The 19048-nt window shown below is 49.3% G+C and overlaps 2 protein-coding genes and 1 long non-coding RNA gene across 3 annotated transcripts; all 3 read right to left on the bottom strand.

Moving 5' to 3' along the window:
• Positions 1-1224: 1224 nt before the first annotated feature.
• LOC125362319 (membrane-spanning 4-domains subfamily A member 8-like) lies at positions 1225-3168 on the bottom strand. The gene is made up of 3 exons (XM_048361109.1): positions 3088-3168; positions 1824-1937; positions 1225-1710 (listed from the first exon to the last, which is right to left on the bottom strand). Exons 1-3 carry the CDS (start codon positions 3100-3102, stop codon positions 1588-1590), a joined length of 252 nt encoding a protein of 83 aa, XP_048217066.1. The 5' UTR covers positions 3103-3168; the 3' UTR covers positions 1225-1587.
• A 1928-nt stretch (positions 3169-5096) lies between these two features.
• On the bottom strand, positions 5097-6908 carry LOC125362325. The gene is made up of 3 exons (XR_007213059.1): positions 6799-6908; positions 5700-5804; positions 5097-5549 (listed from the first exon to the last, which is right to left on the bottom strand). It is a non-coding gene; the product is annotated as an uncharacterized LOC125362325 (long non-coding RNA).
• A 1742-nt stretch (positions 6909-8650) lies between these two features.
• On the bottom strand, positions 8651-18830 carry LOC125362605 (membrane-spanning 4-domains subfamily A member 8-like). The gene is made up of 6 exons (XM_048361423.1): positions 18612-18830; positions 15626-15748; positions 11822-11881; positions 10426-10563; positions 9276-9389; positions 8651-8755 (listed from the first exon to the last, which is right to left on the bottom strand). The coding sequence occupies exons 1-6, from the start codon at positions 18828-18830 to the stop codon at positions 8651-8653; spliced, it is 759 nt and encodes a 252-aa protein (XP_048217380.1).
• Positions 18831-19048: the final 218 nt, after the last annotated feature.

The following is a 19048-nucleotide window of genomic DNA, read 5'->3' as shown; positions in this document are numbered from 1 at the left end:
GCCTCTTCCTTTGAGAGCCTCCTCATGAATTGCGTCAACCTTCTTTCTGTGGTTGCACTCCAGAACTGTGTATCCAGGGCTAGGCACCGTTTTGGCACACGCTGGTAATCCCAGCTACCTGAGTGGCAGAAAGGTCAGGGTTTGAATCCTACTGGGGCAACCAACCAACACACACACACACACACACACACACGCGCACACACACACACACACACACACGCTGTGGTACCTCACTTCCATAATACAAACTACACAGTAGTAGGACATAGGACTACATTTTGAGGCTGGTCTGGATTGAAAAAAGTGAGATGCTATCAGAAATAACTAAATTAAAAAGGGCTGGGGTTGTGGCTTAAGTGGTAGTGTGCTTGTCTAGCAAGTTCAAGGCCTTGAATCCAAACTCCAGTATGGCCAAAAAGAAAAACAAAACACAACACACATACAAAACCAACAGTGGAACACTGGTTTCTCATACCTGGCATCTTGGGAGGCGGACGGAGATCAGTGGGATCAAGGTCCCAGTAAAAAAGATCTCTAGATGCAGTCTCCTCCAGTAGTGGACCTGCCTGGCATTCCAGCCGCACTGAGAGCATAAATAGTGGTTTTGCAGTCCCGGCCGAAGCATGATCTTACCTCACTAATAACTGGAAGAAAAGGGCAAACTCCAATTTTAAATCCAAGTACCATCCCAAACCTCCAAAACAAACCAAACAACAAAGAATAACCACCCCCACGCCCCAAGCTCTGCATATCCAAAGGGGTCACTGAAGAGTTGAGTTGAGGATTTCTCTCTCCTACCTGCATATGCTTCACCTCATACCTTCCCCTGGTGACAGACACAGGCTTTGCTCTTAGGAATTAGTCCCTATCTCTTATGAATGCCGACAGAGCAGCCCCAGGGTTCCAGAGGATTTCTTTCCTGAGGCTCGTTGCACAACCCAGCATATAAAGGGTTGACCATGCTCATGGATGCCCCACACACTCTCTCCAGATGTTCTTTCAACGGTCTGGCTCCTCATTGCAGTGAAAGATCCCCCTGTCCCTTAGCGGCCCACTCCCCTGTTCCCATCCCTGTGTTCCTCCGGCCCCTCCTCAGCACCTGTCTTCCGATCCCCCAAATTCCTAGAAACCAAGGGACTATGTCATGTTGCTCAAGAGTTCCCCTCCTCGGTGAACAGAGCTGGAAACTGAGCAGATACTCAATGCATGTTTATTGTAGGGTATAGGTGACTGACAGTGAAAATGGGGTGAGTGGGTATTTATTTCCTCCTCCATCCCTCAAGCTCACAGGCAGGGTAGGACACGGATGTGCACCAAGACTCTGGTGGGTTCCACACCACATGACTTCCAGGTCACGTGACTCCATCTTGAACTCCTATGATCAACTCGGTGCCTCAAGCATGCTAGACCAGGTGTGCAGCTTCTGAGCTACGCCCCCAGCCCTGGAACAGAGGAGTAAAGTGCTGAGTACAAGCCCTGAAACAGACATTTTTCTCAGATTAGTAGGAAGGGGGGAAAATCCTGGGATACACAAGCCCAAAAGGGTAGGACTTATTTTTGTTTTAGTAAATGATGATGCTAGACACTTTAGTTTTGCTTTCTGAGGAGCTGGTTTTCAGTGGAACTACGCAAGCCAGGTAACAGACTTGTCCGGCGTCTTAAAGGAGTTGGTGATCTTGTTGTGTAGTCATTGAGGTCCAGTACATACACCTGGGAAAAGCAGGTAACAAGAAGAAGCCGTAATAACGGTGAAGGACAGCGTGTGCCAGGAAGACCCTCCCTCCCCTTCCATATCCCACCCTCTTGGGACCCTGAGGACTCACATTGTTGAACTGGCAGCAAGCCAGTTGGGAGCCATTTCGCGATGACCTCTGGGCCAGGCATAACTGCACGATGCAGAAGATGAGCGCCCCGCCGAAGAGAATCATCCCAGGCAGCTGGAGGCAATGGGAATGGAGAGGATTTGAATACAGCGTGGGGATCTGGTTCCCCGAGCTTTGACTGCAGCTTTGTGATTGTCCCCATAACATCATGAAAGAAAGTCCCGTCAGTCTCTGGGAGGCTCCAGGGTGTGTGGAAAAGACTTATCTCACCATTCACTGCCAGTGGCCCTCAGAGGAGAGGAGAGGAGGGTTCTTGTTTGGAAAAACACCTTGGCTGATGGCTTCAGGTGGAGAGCGGAGCCCTAGATGTGTGGTCTGGAGTCAGACAGTGAAACTGAGATGCTGTTCTGTGCAGGAGGTGCACAGGGATGGAAGGAGGTGGACAGGGAGAACTGATAGAGGAGAAAGATGGTGCTGAACTACATGGAAAAGAATGGAGCCTGTAGAGAGAGGCATCATGGGAAATGAAGAGGACAGCATTAATAGGTAGCTTTCTGCCTCAGCTGCCAGCCTCTCCCGAAGCTGTGAGGCTTTAGAGCCAGTCAGGTACTGAGAGAACTGTCTGGACTTGGGGCAGTGATATTGTGTGTGGGAAAGCAATTGGCTTTACAAGCCCCTGTGCCTTGGGACAAAGAGTCAGTAATGTCATTCCTAAAAGGAAGTGTTTGAGGAGCAGCAGGAGGAAGCCATGGACGCATCAGTCCTCTGCTTGTGAATAATAACACAGATTTTGTAAACAGCTTTCCAAATGGAAGCTGCAGCCAGGCACTGGTAGCTCACACCTGTCGTCCTAGCTACTGCTCAGGAGGCTGAGATAGGAGAATCGTGGTTTGAAGCTAGTCCAGGTTAAAAACGTCCATGAGATTCTTATCTCTGATGAACCACCCAAAAGCTAGAAATGGAGTTGTGGCTTCATTGGTAGAGTGCTAGCCTTGAGCATAAAAGCTAAGGGGTAGTGCCTAGGCCCTGAGTTCAATCCCCGTGTCTGGGACACGCACACAGACACACAGACATAGACACAGACACAGACACACACACACACACACACACACACACACACACACACACACACACACACACTCTCCATCACCAAATGGAAGCTGCTGTTCTACCTTCCTGAGACCAGCATACTGGACTGGTTGTCTCTGTGTGTCATTAACTCCCAGGCAGTTTGATTTCCCCTTATAAGTTAAAAGGCACTTACCATGGAGCTCACCATCTTGAAGATCTCCTGAGTCAGACTCCTGCCTGTCCTGGTGCTGCCCGGCGTCCTATCTACCTTCTGAAAGGCTTTCAGTTTCCCTCTTTACTGCTCACTGTGAATTCCAAACAGGAACTAGGTTCAATCAAGTAGAACCGCAAGAACAGACTCATCACACGGAAACATGAATACAATAATTCTCTCAGTAGTCACAAACACACCCTAAGCAGTTCTCTGGCAGCCAGTGCAGTTTCCCTGATTATCACGCTACTTACTTAGTTTTTTGCGGTGGCAGCAAGCAAACCTGGTTACAAGCACAAATATTTATCTTTTGTTGACACAAAAGTGGAGATTTTAGCTAGGCGTTGGTGGCTCACGTCTGTCATTCTAGTTACTCAGGAGGCTGCCATCTGAAGATCAAGGTTCAAAGCCAGCCTGGGCAGAAAAGTCCTTGAGACTCTTTATCTCCAATGAACCACCAAAAAGCTGGAAATGGAGCTGTGTGGGTCAAATGGTAGAGCACTAGCCTTGACCTACAAAGCTCAGGGGACAGTGCGTAAGCCCTGAATTCAGGCCCAGGACCAGCAAAAACAAAAACAACATAAAACTTTGTTTTCTCTAAATGAAAGTAAGATTTGCAAATAAAATATGTAACCGGTGGATATTGTCTTTGTCGTTAGAGAATGAGGAGAAATGCCTTGTCACCTGTCACCCAACACCCATCTCTAGATCCTTGGCTGAAGCCCTTGCAAGTAACGAAGGAGAGGAAAGAACTCATCCACCGAGTATGAGTTACACTTGTCAGGAGAGCCTTCAGGAGGAAATGAAGCCCCGTGGACCTGGTCAGCTTGCGTGTTTGTTCCCTGTGGCTTGATAGATTGAATGGTCATTAAGAAGGGTAAATAGATAAGCAGGATGACATCATGGTAGTAAAGGGGAAGTCCAGAAGGACCAATGTTTATTTGCTCCCTTCTCCTTCCCTGGGTCTTCAGAGATGAGGATGCCCCTCCCCCCCATAGGGAGAGGGCCCCAGGGAGGAGAAGGATGGGGGAGGGGAGGCCGATCTTCCTACTTCTGCCCTCTCCAGTGCCATGTTCTCAGAGGATAACATCCGGGTCCCTTCAGAGGGGAAGGGGAGAGCGTATTTCCTCTTAAGTCGAACAAAATAGAATAGAGCTAGATTCTCACATCGCTTGCTCTGTTCAGGTTTTTGTTGTTGTTGAAGTATAGGAAGAAACTCTGAGCCTCCCCAATAGGAAGCTGGAGAAAACTAGAGTGTAAGAGACCTCCGTGCTCTTGGAGGCAGCCTGGGAATTCCTGTTTTGGAGAGCCAGGCCAGTGTTGGCTACAGGCCACCCTGTGTCTGCAGGAAACATTGTTGCTGTTTTCTATACCCCCCCAAACATTGCTAACAGCACCCCTCCACAACACCCCAAGTCCTCCTGAACCTCTCAAAGGCCCCTCCTCTGTTTCTTGGAGACCACATTCATTCACCAACACCCTCAGACTCAGGAGAGTTTCATTGTTCTCCTGTCCCTTGCAGTCAGGACACACTCTGTTCTGTGGACAGAACACTTGCCCCACCCTGAAAGTTGCATATTGAAAACTCCCTGAGAGAACATGTTGCGTGACAAGGACATGGAAAGGACTGGTCACTTAGTGGGTGGCTCTCTCCAGAGAGGCCTGCAGTGGGGTGCCACCTAGTGTCCTTAGTGCTCGTGGTTTTGAGGTGGGGGCTGCTGCTTCCTGAACCCCTCCCTCTCCGCTTTCCCTCCCATGCTGCATCTCTGGTACTGCTGATCATCCCATCCCTGGGTTTCTGCTCACATCCTCGCCAGAGCTACTGTGTGTTAGCACTCATAACTCAGGAGGCATCTTTTCCTCTGGGGGCAGAGGTTCTGTGAGGTGAAGGGCTGAGTCCTGTCCACCGAGGTTCACCCCACTTCTGTTTTGTACAAAGAGAGCCTTGGACACACCACATGCTTAGCACATCTTTATTAAAATGGGTGAATGATGGGATGAGTGAAGGTTGGGGGTTCCTTTTCTACGGTGCTGCCCCATGGGGCAGTGCATGGACGGGGACATGTGCTGGAAGGCCCACTGGGAAGCGCCAACACCACACAGATGTCATGTGTTCTGGAGAGACCTCGTTCTTCAATCTACCCTGGTTGCCCATCTTCTTTTGAGTAGGGGCCAGCAGCATTTGTCAGGCTGCATGGAACCATGGAGGTGTTGTGGATCTTGGTTCATGCTGGGACCTTGACCGTGTTGGGTGGGCGCCCTCCTGCTAAGCTGCATCCTGGTACTTGACCCGTGTCAGGCCCAGGGTGTGTGCCCTGGGACTCGCATGGTGGTCAGCATCTTTGCATATGGAAGGCGTAGAAGGGCAGTGTATGGAGGTGAGCCCTTTGAATCTCGGGCTGTCTTAGGACATTCGGTGGTGCTGGGGGTGGCATTCTGAGCCCCTAGAAAACATGGGTACAGTGCAGCACGGTAATGAGGATGTGAGGAGAACAGGCTGGCAGGGGGTGGGCCTCACACAGGCAGCCCCCCGCTACACTGTCCCGTTTGAGGCACGTTTTCCCCCCCTTCCCCTGAGGAGCCCCAGGTCTTACGTTGTTGGGATGGGGAGAGGCCTATTGCTGGTGGCGTCTAGCCGATCCCGGTTTAAAGAGTCTGTATAAGAGAGCCGCGACTCCCCCTACGATTATTATACAGATCTGGAGGCAGAAGGAACAGAAAGGACATGAGGAATTGTCTGGAGGCTGGGCTGCCTAAGCCTGCCCTGAAGGTGCAGGGGGAGAGGAGATGAACCCTCTCTCTGTGGCTTCATGGAAGTCTTCATTATTTCCCAGCCTCATGGGGGAAAGTGTCTCCCCGGGTCTTTGTGAGGTTCCAGGGTGTCTGGAAGGATTTCTGTCACCACTCACCGCCGGTGACCCTGAGAGGGGAGCAGAGTTATTGTTTGGACAAACACCTTGGCTGGTGTCTTCTGGTGAAGAGGGGGCCCGGGGTGTGTGAGTTGGAGGCAGACAGTGAAGCAGAGACTCTGTTGTGTGTAGGAGGAGCACAGGGGTTTGGAGGAGGTGGAAAGGACACACAGAGAAGGGGGTGCTGGTAGAGGAGAAAGCTGGCGCTGAGCCACATGAGTCCACAGAGCAAGAACTCCACCGTGGTGGTGAGCCTTTGGCACAGCCAGGGCTGAGCCAGCAGTCTGGGCCTGGGGCAGAGTCCTTGTGTGTGCAGTGGGGAAGGGTTGGGGGTGGGGAAGAAATTGGCTTTGGAAGCCCCTATGGCTTGGGAAACAGTCCGCAGTGTCATCCCCAGAAGGATGTGTTTGAGGAGCAGCCGGAGGAAGCCCAGGACATGCCAGTCCTCTGCTCATTTCCCCTGGCACCCAGCAGTATGGGGTCCCCAGAGTGTCTGGGAGTTCCAGCCCCATTGCATATTCCCTCTCCTGGTCTCCTATCATCCATCAGGCTGTCGTCACAGAAAGAATCTATTATCCTATCAGAAATTATCATTATCTTTGGCACAGAAAACAGATGTGTGAAGATGAACAGGAATTTTACACCAAGCTTTCCAAATGGAAAAGCGGCTGCTCTGCCTTCCTGAGACCAGCAATAAGTGGGCAGGTTCCCCCCACCCCCTTGTGTCCTCAACCCCGTGTAATCAGAGCCCCCCCACCCCCCTTACAAACCAGAAGGCACTTACCTCTCTGAAGAACACCCTGTAGAAGCCCATATTGACTGCCAGTCTGGCTTGCTGGTCTCCTGTGTGTTGCCTTTTATAAGTTCTGACTTTCCCTTTTAGTTTCCTTTTCAATTTTCTGGAATCACACACACACACACACACACACACACACACACACACACACACACACACACACACACTCAAATTCGGAGGACAGAAATAGAAACAGGAATACAGGTTTCCAAGAGCCAGGGTTGTGGGAGGTTAGGGGAAGCTCCCTGCTCCTCACACTTCAGTCTCTTTCTGGACAACAAGAAAATCTGCTCTTTCAGTGGCCACAAGGACAGCATGGATTTCTTGTGAACCTTGTAGGAGTTCAGGGCCAGTCTGTGGGGAATCTTTTGGGGGCACATTAGGGGTGGGCTCCAGACAGAGGACCAAGTTCAGGGGAGTCTGCTGACTGGGCTCGGGTGAAAGGGGAACTGTGTGGAGCAAGTGCTCCTGAGGACTTGGCATAGGAGGGGATGAAGCCGAGTTCCACGCTGGAATTCCACAGAAAGTTCCTGCTCAGGGTTGGCCGAGAACTGGTATATGCTCCTTGCCTGCAATGGTCTCAAGCTCATGGAGGAATCACCTGTCCTTGCTGGCCCCCTGAGGCTCATTTCCATGGGATGGGTCTAAGCAAGCAAGGGCTAGGGTAGCAGATGCTGTTGAAATCAAGGTAGGCTCACCCCAGAGCCGCTCAGAAAGCGAGCTTTGGGATCATATATATGTGGCAGGAGGGGATGGGAGGTGATCTGGTTGGCTGTACTGTACCCAAAGGCGCCCACAGGACAGGGTTCAGTGGGATATCTACCTAGGGGTGATTTATTTATTTATTTCAGGCCTTAAGACAAAGGACCAGTGTGGTTGCAGTGACCCAACCGTATTATTATTATTACGGTCCTCTAGAGTCACAGCAGCAAGAGAAGCGGTGACTTCATTTGCAGTTCAGTCAGTATAAACAGACTGGTGTTAAAATGTGGTTATGAGGGAGGGCCCTAATTCAACATCCTGGCATCAAAAGGCCATGCATGACTCATAGACAGGTGAATACAGGGAGCAGACACCCTGAGTCTGCGGGTAGAGAGGAGGTGATGAATCTGTGAGGCAGGGAAGGCCAAATGGTGTCACAAATCAGCCAAAGTGGGGGAGAATGGGAGTGGAAGGGAGTGCGCTCTCGCTCCCAGCTCGCATGGGATGTGGCCCTGCTGACCCTTGACCTCAGGCTTCCAGCCTGCGGAATGGAGACAATTCATTTACTGGGTGAGGTCCTTTGAGATGGTGGTCACAGGAGACTAGCTGTGGGGGCCAGCTCTGTCATTCAGTGACCCTAATGGAGACGCTCCTGTCACAGCTTGCCTCAGGTGGTATCTTTCCTTCTGAGGGTGGAAGTTCTGTGAGGTCAAGGTCTGCGTCTGGTTCACCACGGTTCACTCCTCCTCTGTTCGGTACACATAGAGGTTTGAACACACCATATGCTCAACATGCATTTATTACACGAGTGAATCCAAGTGTCAAGATTCCATGTTTGCTCCCTCAGCCAATAAGCACTCCATACAGGGCTGTCCCTGGAGTGTTTGCCCCATTTCCCCCCGTCCCCCCCAGATGCCCATAGCACACTGATACAAGTGTGCTAAGATGACTCTCTTTTGTTCAAGTTCACGGATGACCCACAGGACTAACCTGATTGAATCACAGCAGGAGGTTCAGGGTGAGGAGTAGGAGAGAAAAATCTTCCTCTGTGTGTCAGGAAATAGGGCCTTGAGGTCCGGGGCAGGGAGGAGTTCTTTGGGGTCTCTGTGAAAGATGTTTCGTGAGTCTTTTGTTCTGCTTAACTGGGGTACTGGACTCCATGGGAATAACTCGGTGTCGTGTTTGGTGGTTGTGGGATGGCCACTGGGTTTGCTGGATACATGTTGGGGAGGATGGCATCCACCTGGAAGACAGGTGCATGGGGTGTAGATGATGGTTTGGATGCCCTTCAGAGGCTCGTATCCTGGAACCTCATCCTTCTATTTGGTGGTGTATGAGAGGTGGATTTGATTCATGCTGGTCTCAGGGAACTAAAGGGAGGTCTCAGGGGCCAGTCAGTTTTCACAAGAGGGGGTTGGTTGTTTTAAAGCAAGCTTACCTCTTGTGCCCCAGTTGTTCCCTTATCACTGTGATCTACAGCCAGAGAGGGCTCTTGCCAGCACCAACCAGCCAATGCCATTTGGACTCTCTAGTCACTAGATTTGAGGGCTCAATCAATGTTTTACTTTATAACTTGCTCAGCCTCAGGCATTTCCTTATAGCACCAGAAAAAGGAACTCAACACACCCAGCAATAAAGGCAAAATAAAGAGAGACATGCATGGAAGCCTTTGGAGGTTGCATGCTTTCTCCTGCTCCTGGGCAAGGAGGGGGAGAAACTTCGCATCTGGTTTTCCCATCATCTGGGGCGAACCAGGGACTCACGTGGCTGTACCGACAGCAGACCACTCGGCAGCCAAAATGGGAGGCTACACACGCCACGCACAACTCCAGGACGCAGAATATGAGCAGCACACTGGAAATAGCCACACCTGCGCTCTGAAAGCAGAAGGAATCGGGAGGGGGGGGGGTCTGACTATCTGCGCTCAGGCACAGGCTTTAGCCTCACCTCCCATCCTCTCTTGTCCTCATGAGGACAGCAGCTCCCCAGGTTGTTATGAGGAGCAACTGTGTCTCTTATTCCCAGGATAGGGGTCCAGGCTTCAGGGAGAGTTTGCTCTGTGAAATGAGTTTTGAGCAGGGAAGTGCCGTCACCTTGCAGGTGCAAGAAATTCGCTGAGTGTGAGCAAAGGAGAAGGTTGAAGGGTTCTTTCAGAAGCAGCTGCATGGATTGGGTTGTTATCCGTGGGAATGAAAACGGAGTGGAGGTCTTAGGATATGGGGTTTGGGGATGGGAGTTCGGAGCTCACGAGTAGACCAGTGGGCACACATGCCAGAAGATTGGGGTAGAGCTGTGTATTTGGGTATTGCTGTCATGGGGAAAGTTGTTTTGAGCCTTTGGACAGAGAGAGAGGGTGGGGGAGGGGAACAGAGATGAGAACAAGAATGGAGCAGCAAAGGAGATAGAGAAAAGAGAAAGCAGCCGGTGTGGGGTCTGGAGTCAGATACACAGTGCAGGAGGTGGCTGGAGGCAAAGAGTAGCGGAGATTTATGGAGAAGTAAGGCTGAGGAGGGAATTGGAGATGGTGAATGTGTATAGTTCTTTTGTGGATTTTTTCTGCCAAGAGGACTAAAAAAAAAAAAAAAAAAAAGAAAGAATGGTAACTGACAGGGGAAAATAAAGCCAAGAGGTAGGATTCTCTCTCTCTCTGTGTGTGTGTGTGTGTGTGTGTGTGTGTGTGTGTGTGTGTGTGTGTGTGTACTGGGGCTTGAACTTGGGGCCTGAAATAATGTTACATCAGAACACAGCCATACCTGGGCACCAGTGGCTTATGTCTGTAATCCTAGCTACTCAGGAAGCTGACATCTGAGGATCAAAGCTCAAAGCAGTCTGAACAGGAAAGGCTATGAGCTTCCTAATTCCAGTTAACCACCAAAAAGCTGGAGGTGGTCTTTGGTTAAGAGAGACACTTACCACATCCCAGCTCCAATGGGGAGGATAGTAACTGAAGTCGGAATACGTGCTGGTGAGGCCTAAATCTGTGATGAGAAGTGTTATTCCAATGGCAGAGAAGATGGCGCTGAAGATGTTCAAGCCCACACTGCTGCTCAACTGCAGAAGAAGGTGCAGAGGGTGAGCGTAGAGGAGGAAAGGGCTGGGCACGCGAGCGTCTCACAAGGACTCTTTCCCTAACTCCTTATTGTGTTAAAATACACAAAACCCAAACTTGACCATTTCTGAAGTTACAGTTCAGAGGTATTGAATATATTTATATTGTTAGGCCATCCAAACTACTTCCATAACTCTTTACCAAAATGTTTTCTATTTTTTTTTAAGTGTGAATAGCTGGAACCCCTAGCTCTTTAACAAGAAGCGTGGTGTTCTGTGTAAAAGTGCTGCAGTAAATTAGCTTTGATAAAAGTAAGCAGGTCTTTGCTATAGGACTTTTCATAGCCTTTTCTTTTCTTTTCTTTTTTAGGTCCCAGAGTAGGACTTACACTCAATATCTGACACTTTGGTTCACTGCCTAGTGCTCTACCAACTGAGCTACTCCCCACAACCCCTTTTCCAAGCTGTTCATGGGAACCATGGATATTCCAGAGAGGATGATTAATAGATTTCCTCCACTTCATCTCAAGATCTTCACTGAGCATACTGGGCCTAAGTGAGCTTATGAATCATGATTGGGAAAACGCAATCCACAGATGCCTAAGGGGGAAGACAGTCCTGTTCGTTTGCTGTCTTGGAATATGACAGGCCAATCATGCACCATGATTTTGGGTCATGTACCAAATAAGATAGGCCAATGCATAGGAAGCAAACTCTTGGAGGTTTTCAAATAGGTCTTATATACAGGATCATAGGGACATGGTTACCCCGAGGCCTTTACCCCGAGGTCTTTACCCAATGAAGGTTGGTCCATGGCTGTAGAAGGACAGAGTGTTGCCCATGTTGGTGTCAGAGCTCAGTGTTTGGATCTTTAGAGAAGCAGGTGCCAGACCAAACCCTCAGGGCCCCTGCACCCCTGCTGGGATGGCAGGAGGTCCACTCTGTGCACCCTGGGCAAGCATGGCTCCTTGCTCTGCCTAGGAGAGCCCTGAAATTTTTCCTGTGAGGGCCTCTTAGAGAGGCCCACTGTCTCTCCCTCTGCCTCTCCCTTTCAGATGGCTTCCTCTGTCACCCATCCTCTCTCACTCCTCGGGGGCTGTGTCTCTTGTGCCTCCTGGGCAGGGTAGGTGTGGCCTGGATGTGGGAATGGGCATGTATGTCAGGGCCCTAGGACAAGGACAAGGAAGGGGGCATTGGTTAACCTTCCCCATGGGGGCCCGTGCCATGGGATGCAGCACGGAGGGTCAGCCCCAGGACGCACCAGGCAAGATGAGTTCCGCTGAGTTTCTGCAGCCATTGATATGGACCCTGAAATGATAAACTGGTACAAGAAAGAGGGGCTTAAAAGAGTTCAGGGTAGGATTACTCCCCCCCCACCTGAGGGGCTGGACACACACATTCACTCACACTTGGAGGGGGGCTATTAACTCAGCATCAACTCAACATGGGAGTGGAAGGGAGCAGCTGATTAGCATAGCCTGACAGGGCAGTGGGTGGGACGGGACAGACAGAATTTAGGGTCCTGAAGATGTGTGTGTGTGTGTGTGTGTGTGTGTGTGTGTGTGTGTGTGTGTGTGTGTATGTGTGCTCTGATGCTTGAATTCAGGGCCTGGGCTCTGCTCCTTAGCTTTTTAGCCCAAAGATGGTGTTCTACCCTTTGAGCCACATTCTATTTCCAGCTCATTGGTGGCTCATTGGAAGTAAGAATCTGATGTATTCTCCTGCCTAGGCTGGCTTTGAACTGTGATCCTCAAATTTCAGCTTCCTGAATCCGTAGGATCATAGATGTGAGCTTCAGAGCTGGTTTTATTATTTTTATTTTTATTAAGTTTGTTCTTTAAATTATCTTTAGGTAGTTGTCTAAAGAAGGTCTACCCCTTTCCAGATCTGGTTTTAAATTCTAGCCTGAACTGTATATGTCACTTTAAATTCTTGAAATATTTATAGTTCTTCATCTGAAACATGGGCATATTTATGTCCCTCACTTCCCTTTAAGGTTCTCTGATTAAAAATAACCTTATTCATCTCTATACTCACATTTATAATGGGCATAACATCTAATTCACCTGTTTAAAATGTGCATCCCAATTATTATTATTATTATTTTGCCAGTCCTGGGGTTTGAACTCATGGCCTGAGCACTGTCCCTGGCTTCTTTTTGCTCAAGGCTAGCACTCTACCTCTTGAGCCACAGCACCACTTCTGGCCTTTTCTGTGTATGTGGTGCTGAGGAATTGAACCCAGGGCTTTGTGCATGCTAGGCAAGGACACTACTGTGAAGCCACATTCTCAGCCCACATCCCAATTATTTTTTTAAGCAAATTTACAGACCTGCAGCCATCACTAGAATCTAAGTTGAAAACCTTTTCTTTTTTTTGTTTCCATTCTGTAAAAGCTTGCTATACTTTTCTTTCCTCATAGGGCAAAGTTATGTACTGGGAGTAAAGTTTACATGGCATTATTGAAACCAGTTTAAGCTGAAAACATTTTTATCTCTAAACAACCCCCCTCCCACCCACTAGTGACCACACTCTACCCCTACCTCATTCCTCTCCCCACAAGGACGCATCTTCACCTTATATAGCAGTGCAATTGCAGTGCAATTTAAAGGTGGGCAGATTGAGGCTGAGTCACCCAAGGCCGTCTGGTGAGTAACAAAGCTAGAGATCAGATCCAGGTTGCTTGTCTTGAGAAACAATCTCATCCTGTAGCCCAGGCTGGCCTTGAACTCCCAATCCTCCCACCTCTGCTTCCTGAGTGCTGGGATTACAAGTGTGCCCTATAATACTTAGCTCACATCCACATTCTTAACCCTTGCCCTGCACTTCTTCCCACTTAGGATAGGCTATAGGTGTTTGTGCTATGGAGCAGAAATGGTCATCTACAGTTAAAAACGTCTTCCAGCTGCTTCTGCCATCTAAGGAGAACGCTACATGTTCCCATGCCTGGGAACACAAATCTTTGTTTCACAGCCTTCCTTTTCTTGAGGCTTGACAGGAAGGGAGGGAGGCAAGGGCTGGCTTTTCCATGTTCTTAATGAGGAACCTGAGCAGCCAGGGCACCTCTATATTGTAGCTTGGGCCTGACTGGGCCCTGAAGCTTCCTGGAATAACTGCAGAACATATCAGTATGAAGCCTGAACAAAATGCAGTCTAAAATAATCAAGGTAGCCAGAGAGACTTCATTTGACCAGAAGTCAGTTTAAGTTAGGATGCTGTAGCTATTGTTTATAAGACACTTCACTGCCTTGTTTGATAATTGTGCTGTGCACTGGAATATCAGCAGATAAATATTTGAAGTGCCAGGTGCTCCACCAGGCAATCAAGCCCCTGACAAGTTACTGCCCCAATAAGTAACTAATGTATACATAGCAGGAGGGGACTGGCACCAAAAGTCCCTTGCAGCACCCCCCACTAACAGTCCCGAGGTCGATAACAGGTGAAGGCTGACCCCAGATGTCTTTTGCAAACTTTGACCATCTAGCTCTTAAGGGACAATGCCCCAGCTAATCAGAAATAAATAACACACTAAAATAACCAATCACATGTCTTTTTAACTGGGAATCCCCTAGACTTGTTTACTATAAAGACCCAGTGTAATCTGTGCTTGGGGCCTTTGTCCATCTTGGCTGTGTCCTTGTGGGTGTGAGTCCGAGCTCAAGCTTGCTAATAAATGACTCTTTGCTTTTGCATTAGAATTGGCTTCTTGGTGGTCTTTGTGGGGGGGGGTGTCTCAAATTTGGGGCATTTCATTATCAAGTCCTGAGGTGCCGTAGGAAAGAGCCTTTGCTATGGAGGGGGATATTACTGATCTTTTGGAGACAGGAAGTCTTGGAGGTGGTCAAGAATCAACCTGTAGAGCAAAGGGAGAAGCAGGGTGGGGGTGGGGAGGAGGGGAACTGAGGGTCCGGAGGGAGGGGCCGGCTGGCCATTGAGGCGCTGGGCTCCACAGCAAGCTATTGGTGTGGCTGTGGCCTCCTGGGGTGGGTGGGGAAGGAAAAGGAGCTGAGTGTCTGGTTCCTTGCAGAGCAGAGAAGAGCCACAGCCTGGGAAGATGGGCCTTGAAGGGGGTGGGATGGAGCGTGGCGGGAGGGGGGGGGGATTGGCCGTGAGTGGGAAGGGGAGACACGGCCCTGCCATTCTGTAGCTGTGGGCAGTGGTGGAGCAGAAGCTCTGGGCTGTTGGATTGAAATCTTATGAGATAGGCTGACGTGGGTTAATGAAGTCACTCTTGGAATTTTGTTGTTGGGAGTGGTAGGAAAAGTAGCATTTGAGCCACACGTGGGGGTGGGAGCCCAGAGACAATGTATGTAACAGAAGAAAGGAGAAAGAGAAGAGGTGTGTGTGTGTGTGTGTGTGTGCACGCGTGCGCGTGCATGCACGCGTGCACGTGTGCATGGTGCAGGACACTGGGTAGACAATGAACACATCGGAAGGCAATAAATGGGAATGGAGGCAAGACTCAAGTTCAGAACTTTCCATGGGGTTCCAGATCATCCTGAGAACGGCAGAAGCCATGGACTTTTCTGTGTCCCCTACTGACAGAACCAGGGCTTCTTGTGAATTAGGAAATGCTGCCCCTTGTGGCGAGCTGGAGAATAGTTTAGAGAAGGCACATAGGGTACCAGGACGGCCCACAGCATGATATTGTGGAACAGATTGCGCCATCGACAGTTTCCCTTCCAGTTTGATATGTTGAAGGCCCAACCCGCTAACACCGGTGAGTGTGCGTGTGTGTGGAGATTCAGCCATTGGAAAGATCATGGAGTGGGCTTCATATTAGAGTGGGCTCGAATCCCATTGGTTCTTACAAGAGATGAAAACTCAGGTAGGCACAACGGGATGGTACATGGAGACAACCAGTGAGCCCAGCTCCGGCCCGGGGAGACAGCACATTTCTATTGTGGGAGTCTTAATACCAAATGAAGGCACTTGGTGAACACAGCTCCCCACATCCCCATGGGTGGGAACCCCTGCAGGAGGCAAGCTGCCCCGCTTGGCAAGGTGGCCCCTGGCACATCAGCACCTCCTGGAAACCCACGTGAGGGGCGACTCGACTCACTTACCCAGATGCCTCCCCAGAAGGGGAAGCCCCCATAGAAGGAGACGGCTTCGTAGTTCCCCAGGAGCACGGTGGCCATAATGGCGCCCAGGCCCATGTGCACCAGGCCAATCAGGATCTGCATGACCTGTCAGGAGAGCACAGCTGCAGCATCTGCCTGCTGGGCGAAGGGGCCCCACCCCCCACCCAGTCTCATTATTTGAATATGTGCTTGCTTTTCCTGGTCTAGAAGGTACTACGAGAAATGCAAGGGCGAGATTAAACATTATTCATAATGGATCTGCGCCTACCCTTCCGTGACTCTTCTTCTAAATGCATACCATGGAAGAATACATAAGCACAGTGGCTCTATATGTCATTAACTTAACATTTTACCATGAGTCTTACCCTCTGGGGTTAAGTATTCTTCAATGTCTTTTTCTTTTTCTTTTCCATGGTGGTTCTGGGTTTGAATGCAGGGCCCCATACTTGCAGGCACTCTACCCCTTGAGCTACACCTCCACTTTGTTTTGCTTTTAGTTATTCCTCTCCCTTCCCCCTCCCCCCAGTGATGTCTCACATTTATGCCCAGGCTAGCTTGGACCACCATCATTCTATTTACACTTCTGGATAGCTGGGATGAGAGGTACATGCTGCCATCTCAATTTTTTTTAAATTGGTTGAGATGGTGGCCACCAACTTTTTACTGGGCTAGCCTTAAACTGGGCTAGCTCCCAATCCCTGCTTCCCAAGTAGCTAGGATTATAGGCATGAATCACTGTGCCTGACCTCTAGCCCAGAGTGTGTCAGATGGACATTCTGTGACATAGCTGTACCAGAAACACAGGACAGATAAAATTGTTTCTAATCATGGGTGACAACATTGCCACCAGTGGCCATCCCTGTGTGTAATGTTTTTGTCCTTATTGATTTCTTTTACCTTTAGGATATTGCCATGGGTACAGTTATCTTTCCCTCTGTTCTTCACAAGTTCATATACTGAAGTTCTACCCTACTGGCCCTCAGAATATAACTGTATTGCTGTGCACTGGTGGCTCACGCCTGTCATCCTAGCTACTCAGGAGGCTGAGATCTGAGGATTGTGGCTCACAGCCAGCCTGGGCAGGAAAGATCGTGAGAGTCTTATCTCCAATTAACCACCAGAAAACCGGAAGTGGCTCTGTGGCTCAAGTGGTGGAATGCTAGCCTTGAGCTGCAGAGCTCAGGGTCAGTGCCTAGGCCCAGAGTTGAAGCCCTATGACCAACAGAAAACAAAAAAAAGAATATAACCTTATTGTGGATATAGGGTCATTGCAGATATAACAAGCTAAGGTTAGGTAATATATACATATGTAAATGTCTTTTTCCCTTAGATTTGGATGAACAGTACAAATTACCCCAATGTCTGTCTCAGACTTTTTTCCAATAACAACATATCTTTGGGCTCACCTTCATCATTGCATAACAATCTTCCTTGTTCTTGACATAACCTTGCTACGCTTCTTCCATTCACTGAGTGACAACACAGTGATTTAGCCAGTGTTCATCTAACTTACAAATAAAACCCATTCTTTTGTCCCTCCCAAACCATGATGCAGTGAATAACCTCCTATGTATCACATCTCTTGTGAGCACAGGCATAGGAGAGTAGAGTCTTAGGGCGCTAGTGGCTCATGCCTATAATCCTAGCTACTCAGGCAGTTGAGATCTGAGGATCACAGTTTGAAGCCAGGTTGGGCAGGAGAATCTGGGAGACTCTTATCTCCAATTAATCACCAAAAAGCTACAAGTGGAGCTGTGACTCAAGTGGTGGAGTGCTAGCTTGGAGAAATAAAGCGCAGGGACCAGCACCCAGGCCCTGAGTTCAAGCCCCAGTACACACACACACACACACACACACACACAAACACACACACCACACCACAGAAGGGTAATCTGAGTTCAAGCCCCAGTACACACACACACACACACACACACACACACACACACACACACACACACACACCACAGAAGGGTAATCATTGTGTTTTTGGAAGTCTGGAAGGGACAAATTGCGTCGTATTCAGGCTACACCCGTGTCTGTGCCACCAGCAAGATCAGAGGATGGAGCTAGGACTATAAGGGTAGGCAGTTGGGGGTCAGAATCCATGCTTGCTACCGTTGGCTACAGGAGGTCCCCTGTTCTTCATAGGGAGTCCTGCAGCCTTGAGCAAAATGAAGCCAGGGACAGTGCTCAGGCCCTGAATTCAAGCCCCAGGACTGGCAAAAAAAATGTAATGCTTGGCTCATAGGGACTCCTGTATTTGTTATGAATTCTTACTTTGCTACTTGTCTAACTGGCCTTTTTTTTAAAAACAACAACAACAACAACAACACAAAATCAGTATCAGGCCAAGGTTTGATTTAATAACATAACTTTGTCTCCCTCTTGTGGCTTACTTGGTCCTTGCAGGCCCCTCTTTCTTGCTGAGACCACAAGGATTACAGGGATACTGGAAACCGAATCCATGTTTAAGGGCCCTCCTCTCCCATCTCCTCTCTCTGTCTCTCTCTGTCTCTGTCTCTCTGTCTCTGTCTCTGTCTTTCTGTCTCTCACTCTCTGTCTCTCTGTCTCTGTCTCTCTCTCTCGTCCTGGGGCCTGAGCACTGTCCCTGGCTTCTTTTTGCTCAAGGCTAGCACTCTACCACTTGAGCCACAGTGCTACTTCTATATATGTGGTGCTAAGGAATCAAACCCAGGGCTTCATGTATGTGAGGCGAGCACTTTACCACTAGGCCATATTCCCAGCCCTCCATTCACTTTTTAAAATGTCATACTCAGAAAAGTCAAGGTTACATACCACAGCCTCTGCTGTTACTCAGCTGAACACTTTAATAGACTTAGGATAGGCCAGGCCTGGTCAGCTCCCTCTCTACCTCCTGCAGCTTTCCCGTAGCACTCCCAACCTGCCTTCTCCTCTCACTACCCCAGCCACGTGGCCTCCTCTGACTGCACAGTGAAGCCTCACTTACCCCTAAGACTTTGCCTTCCTTCAAGATCTTCTGGGCAGGCAGCACATTTACAGCCGACATTAAACCAGGTGGGTTCTCAGGGACGAAGTGGACTTGGGGTTGGCTGTTTGGATACAAGGGCACCTGAGACATGACTCCTGACATCACAGGATAACCGTTGTGAGGAGTCACCACAATCACAGAGCTGTCCATGGGGCTGGCCAAAGGCATTGCGTTCATGTTGCTAGAAATAGAAATGCAATACAAGGCTGGTACTCCATCACTTGGGGCACACCTCTGTTTTCAGCTCTTAGTGGTTCATTGGAGATAAGAATGTCACAGACTTTCTTGCTTGGGCTGGCGTTGAACCATGATTCTCAGAGCTCAGCCTCCTGAATAGCTGGGATTGCAGATGTAAACCACTAGCACTTGGCTGTATTTACATTTAAACAGGACTT

Source organism: Perognathus longimembris, chromosome 13 (genome assembly GCF_023159225.1).
Source record: "Perognathus longimembris pacificus isolate PPM17 chromosome 13, ASM2315922v1, whole genome shotgun sequence".
Classification (NCBI taxonomy): Eukaryota; Metazoa; Chordata; class Mammalia; order Rodentia; family Heteromyidae; genus Perognathus; species Perognathus longimembris.
The sequence above is the reverse complement of the archived record's forward strand: the minus strand, read 5'-3'. Positions and strand labels throughout refer to the sequence as shown.

Bases quoted from the DNA above. Each gene is read 5' to 3' on its own strand.
- LOC125362319 (XM_048361109.1), bottom strand. The intron at 1,711-1,823 runs GTGAGTCCTCAG...TGCTTTTCCCAG, and splicing joins CTTGCTGCCAGTTCAACAAT to GTGTATGTACTGGACCTCAA.
- LOC125362605 (XM_048361423.1), bottom strand. From the start codon at position 18,830: ATGAACGCAATGCCTTTGGCCAGCCCCATGGACAGCTCTGTGATTGTG. The intron at 11,882-15,625 runs GTAAGTGAGTCG...TTCTTGTACCAG, and splicing joins CCTTCTGGGGAGGCATCTGG to TTTATCATTTCAGGGTCCAT. The intron at 9,390-10,425 runs GTAAGTGTCTCT...TTCTGCTTTCAG, and splicing joins CCCATTGGAGCTGGGATGTG to AGCGCAGGTGTGGCTATTTC.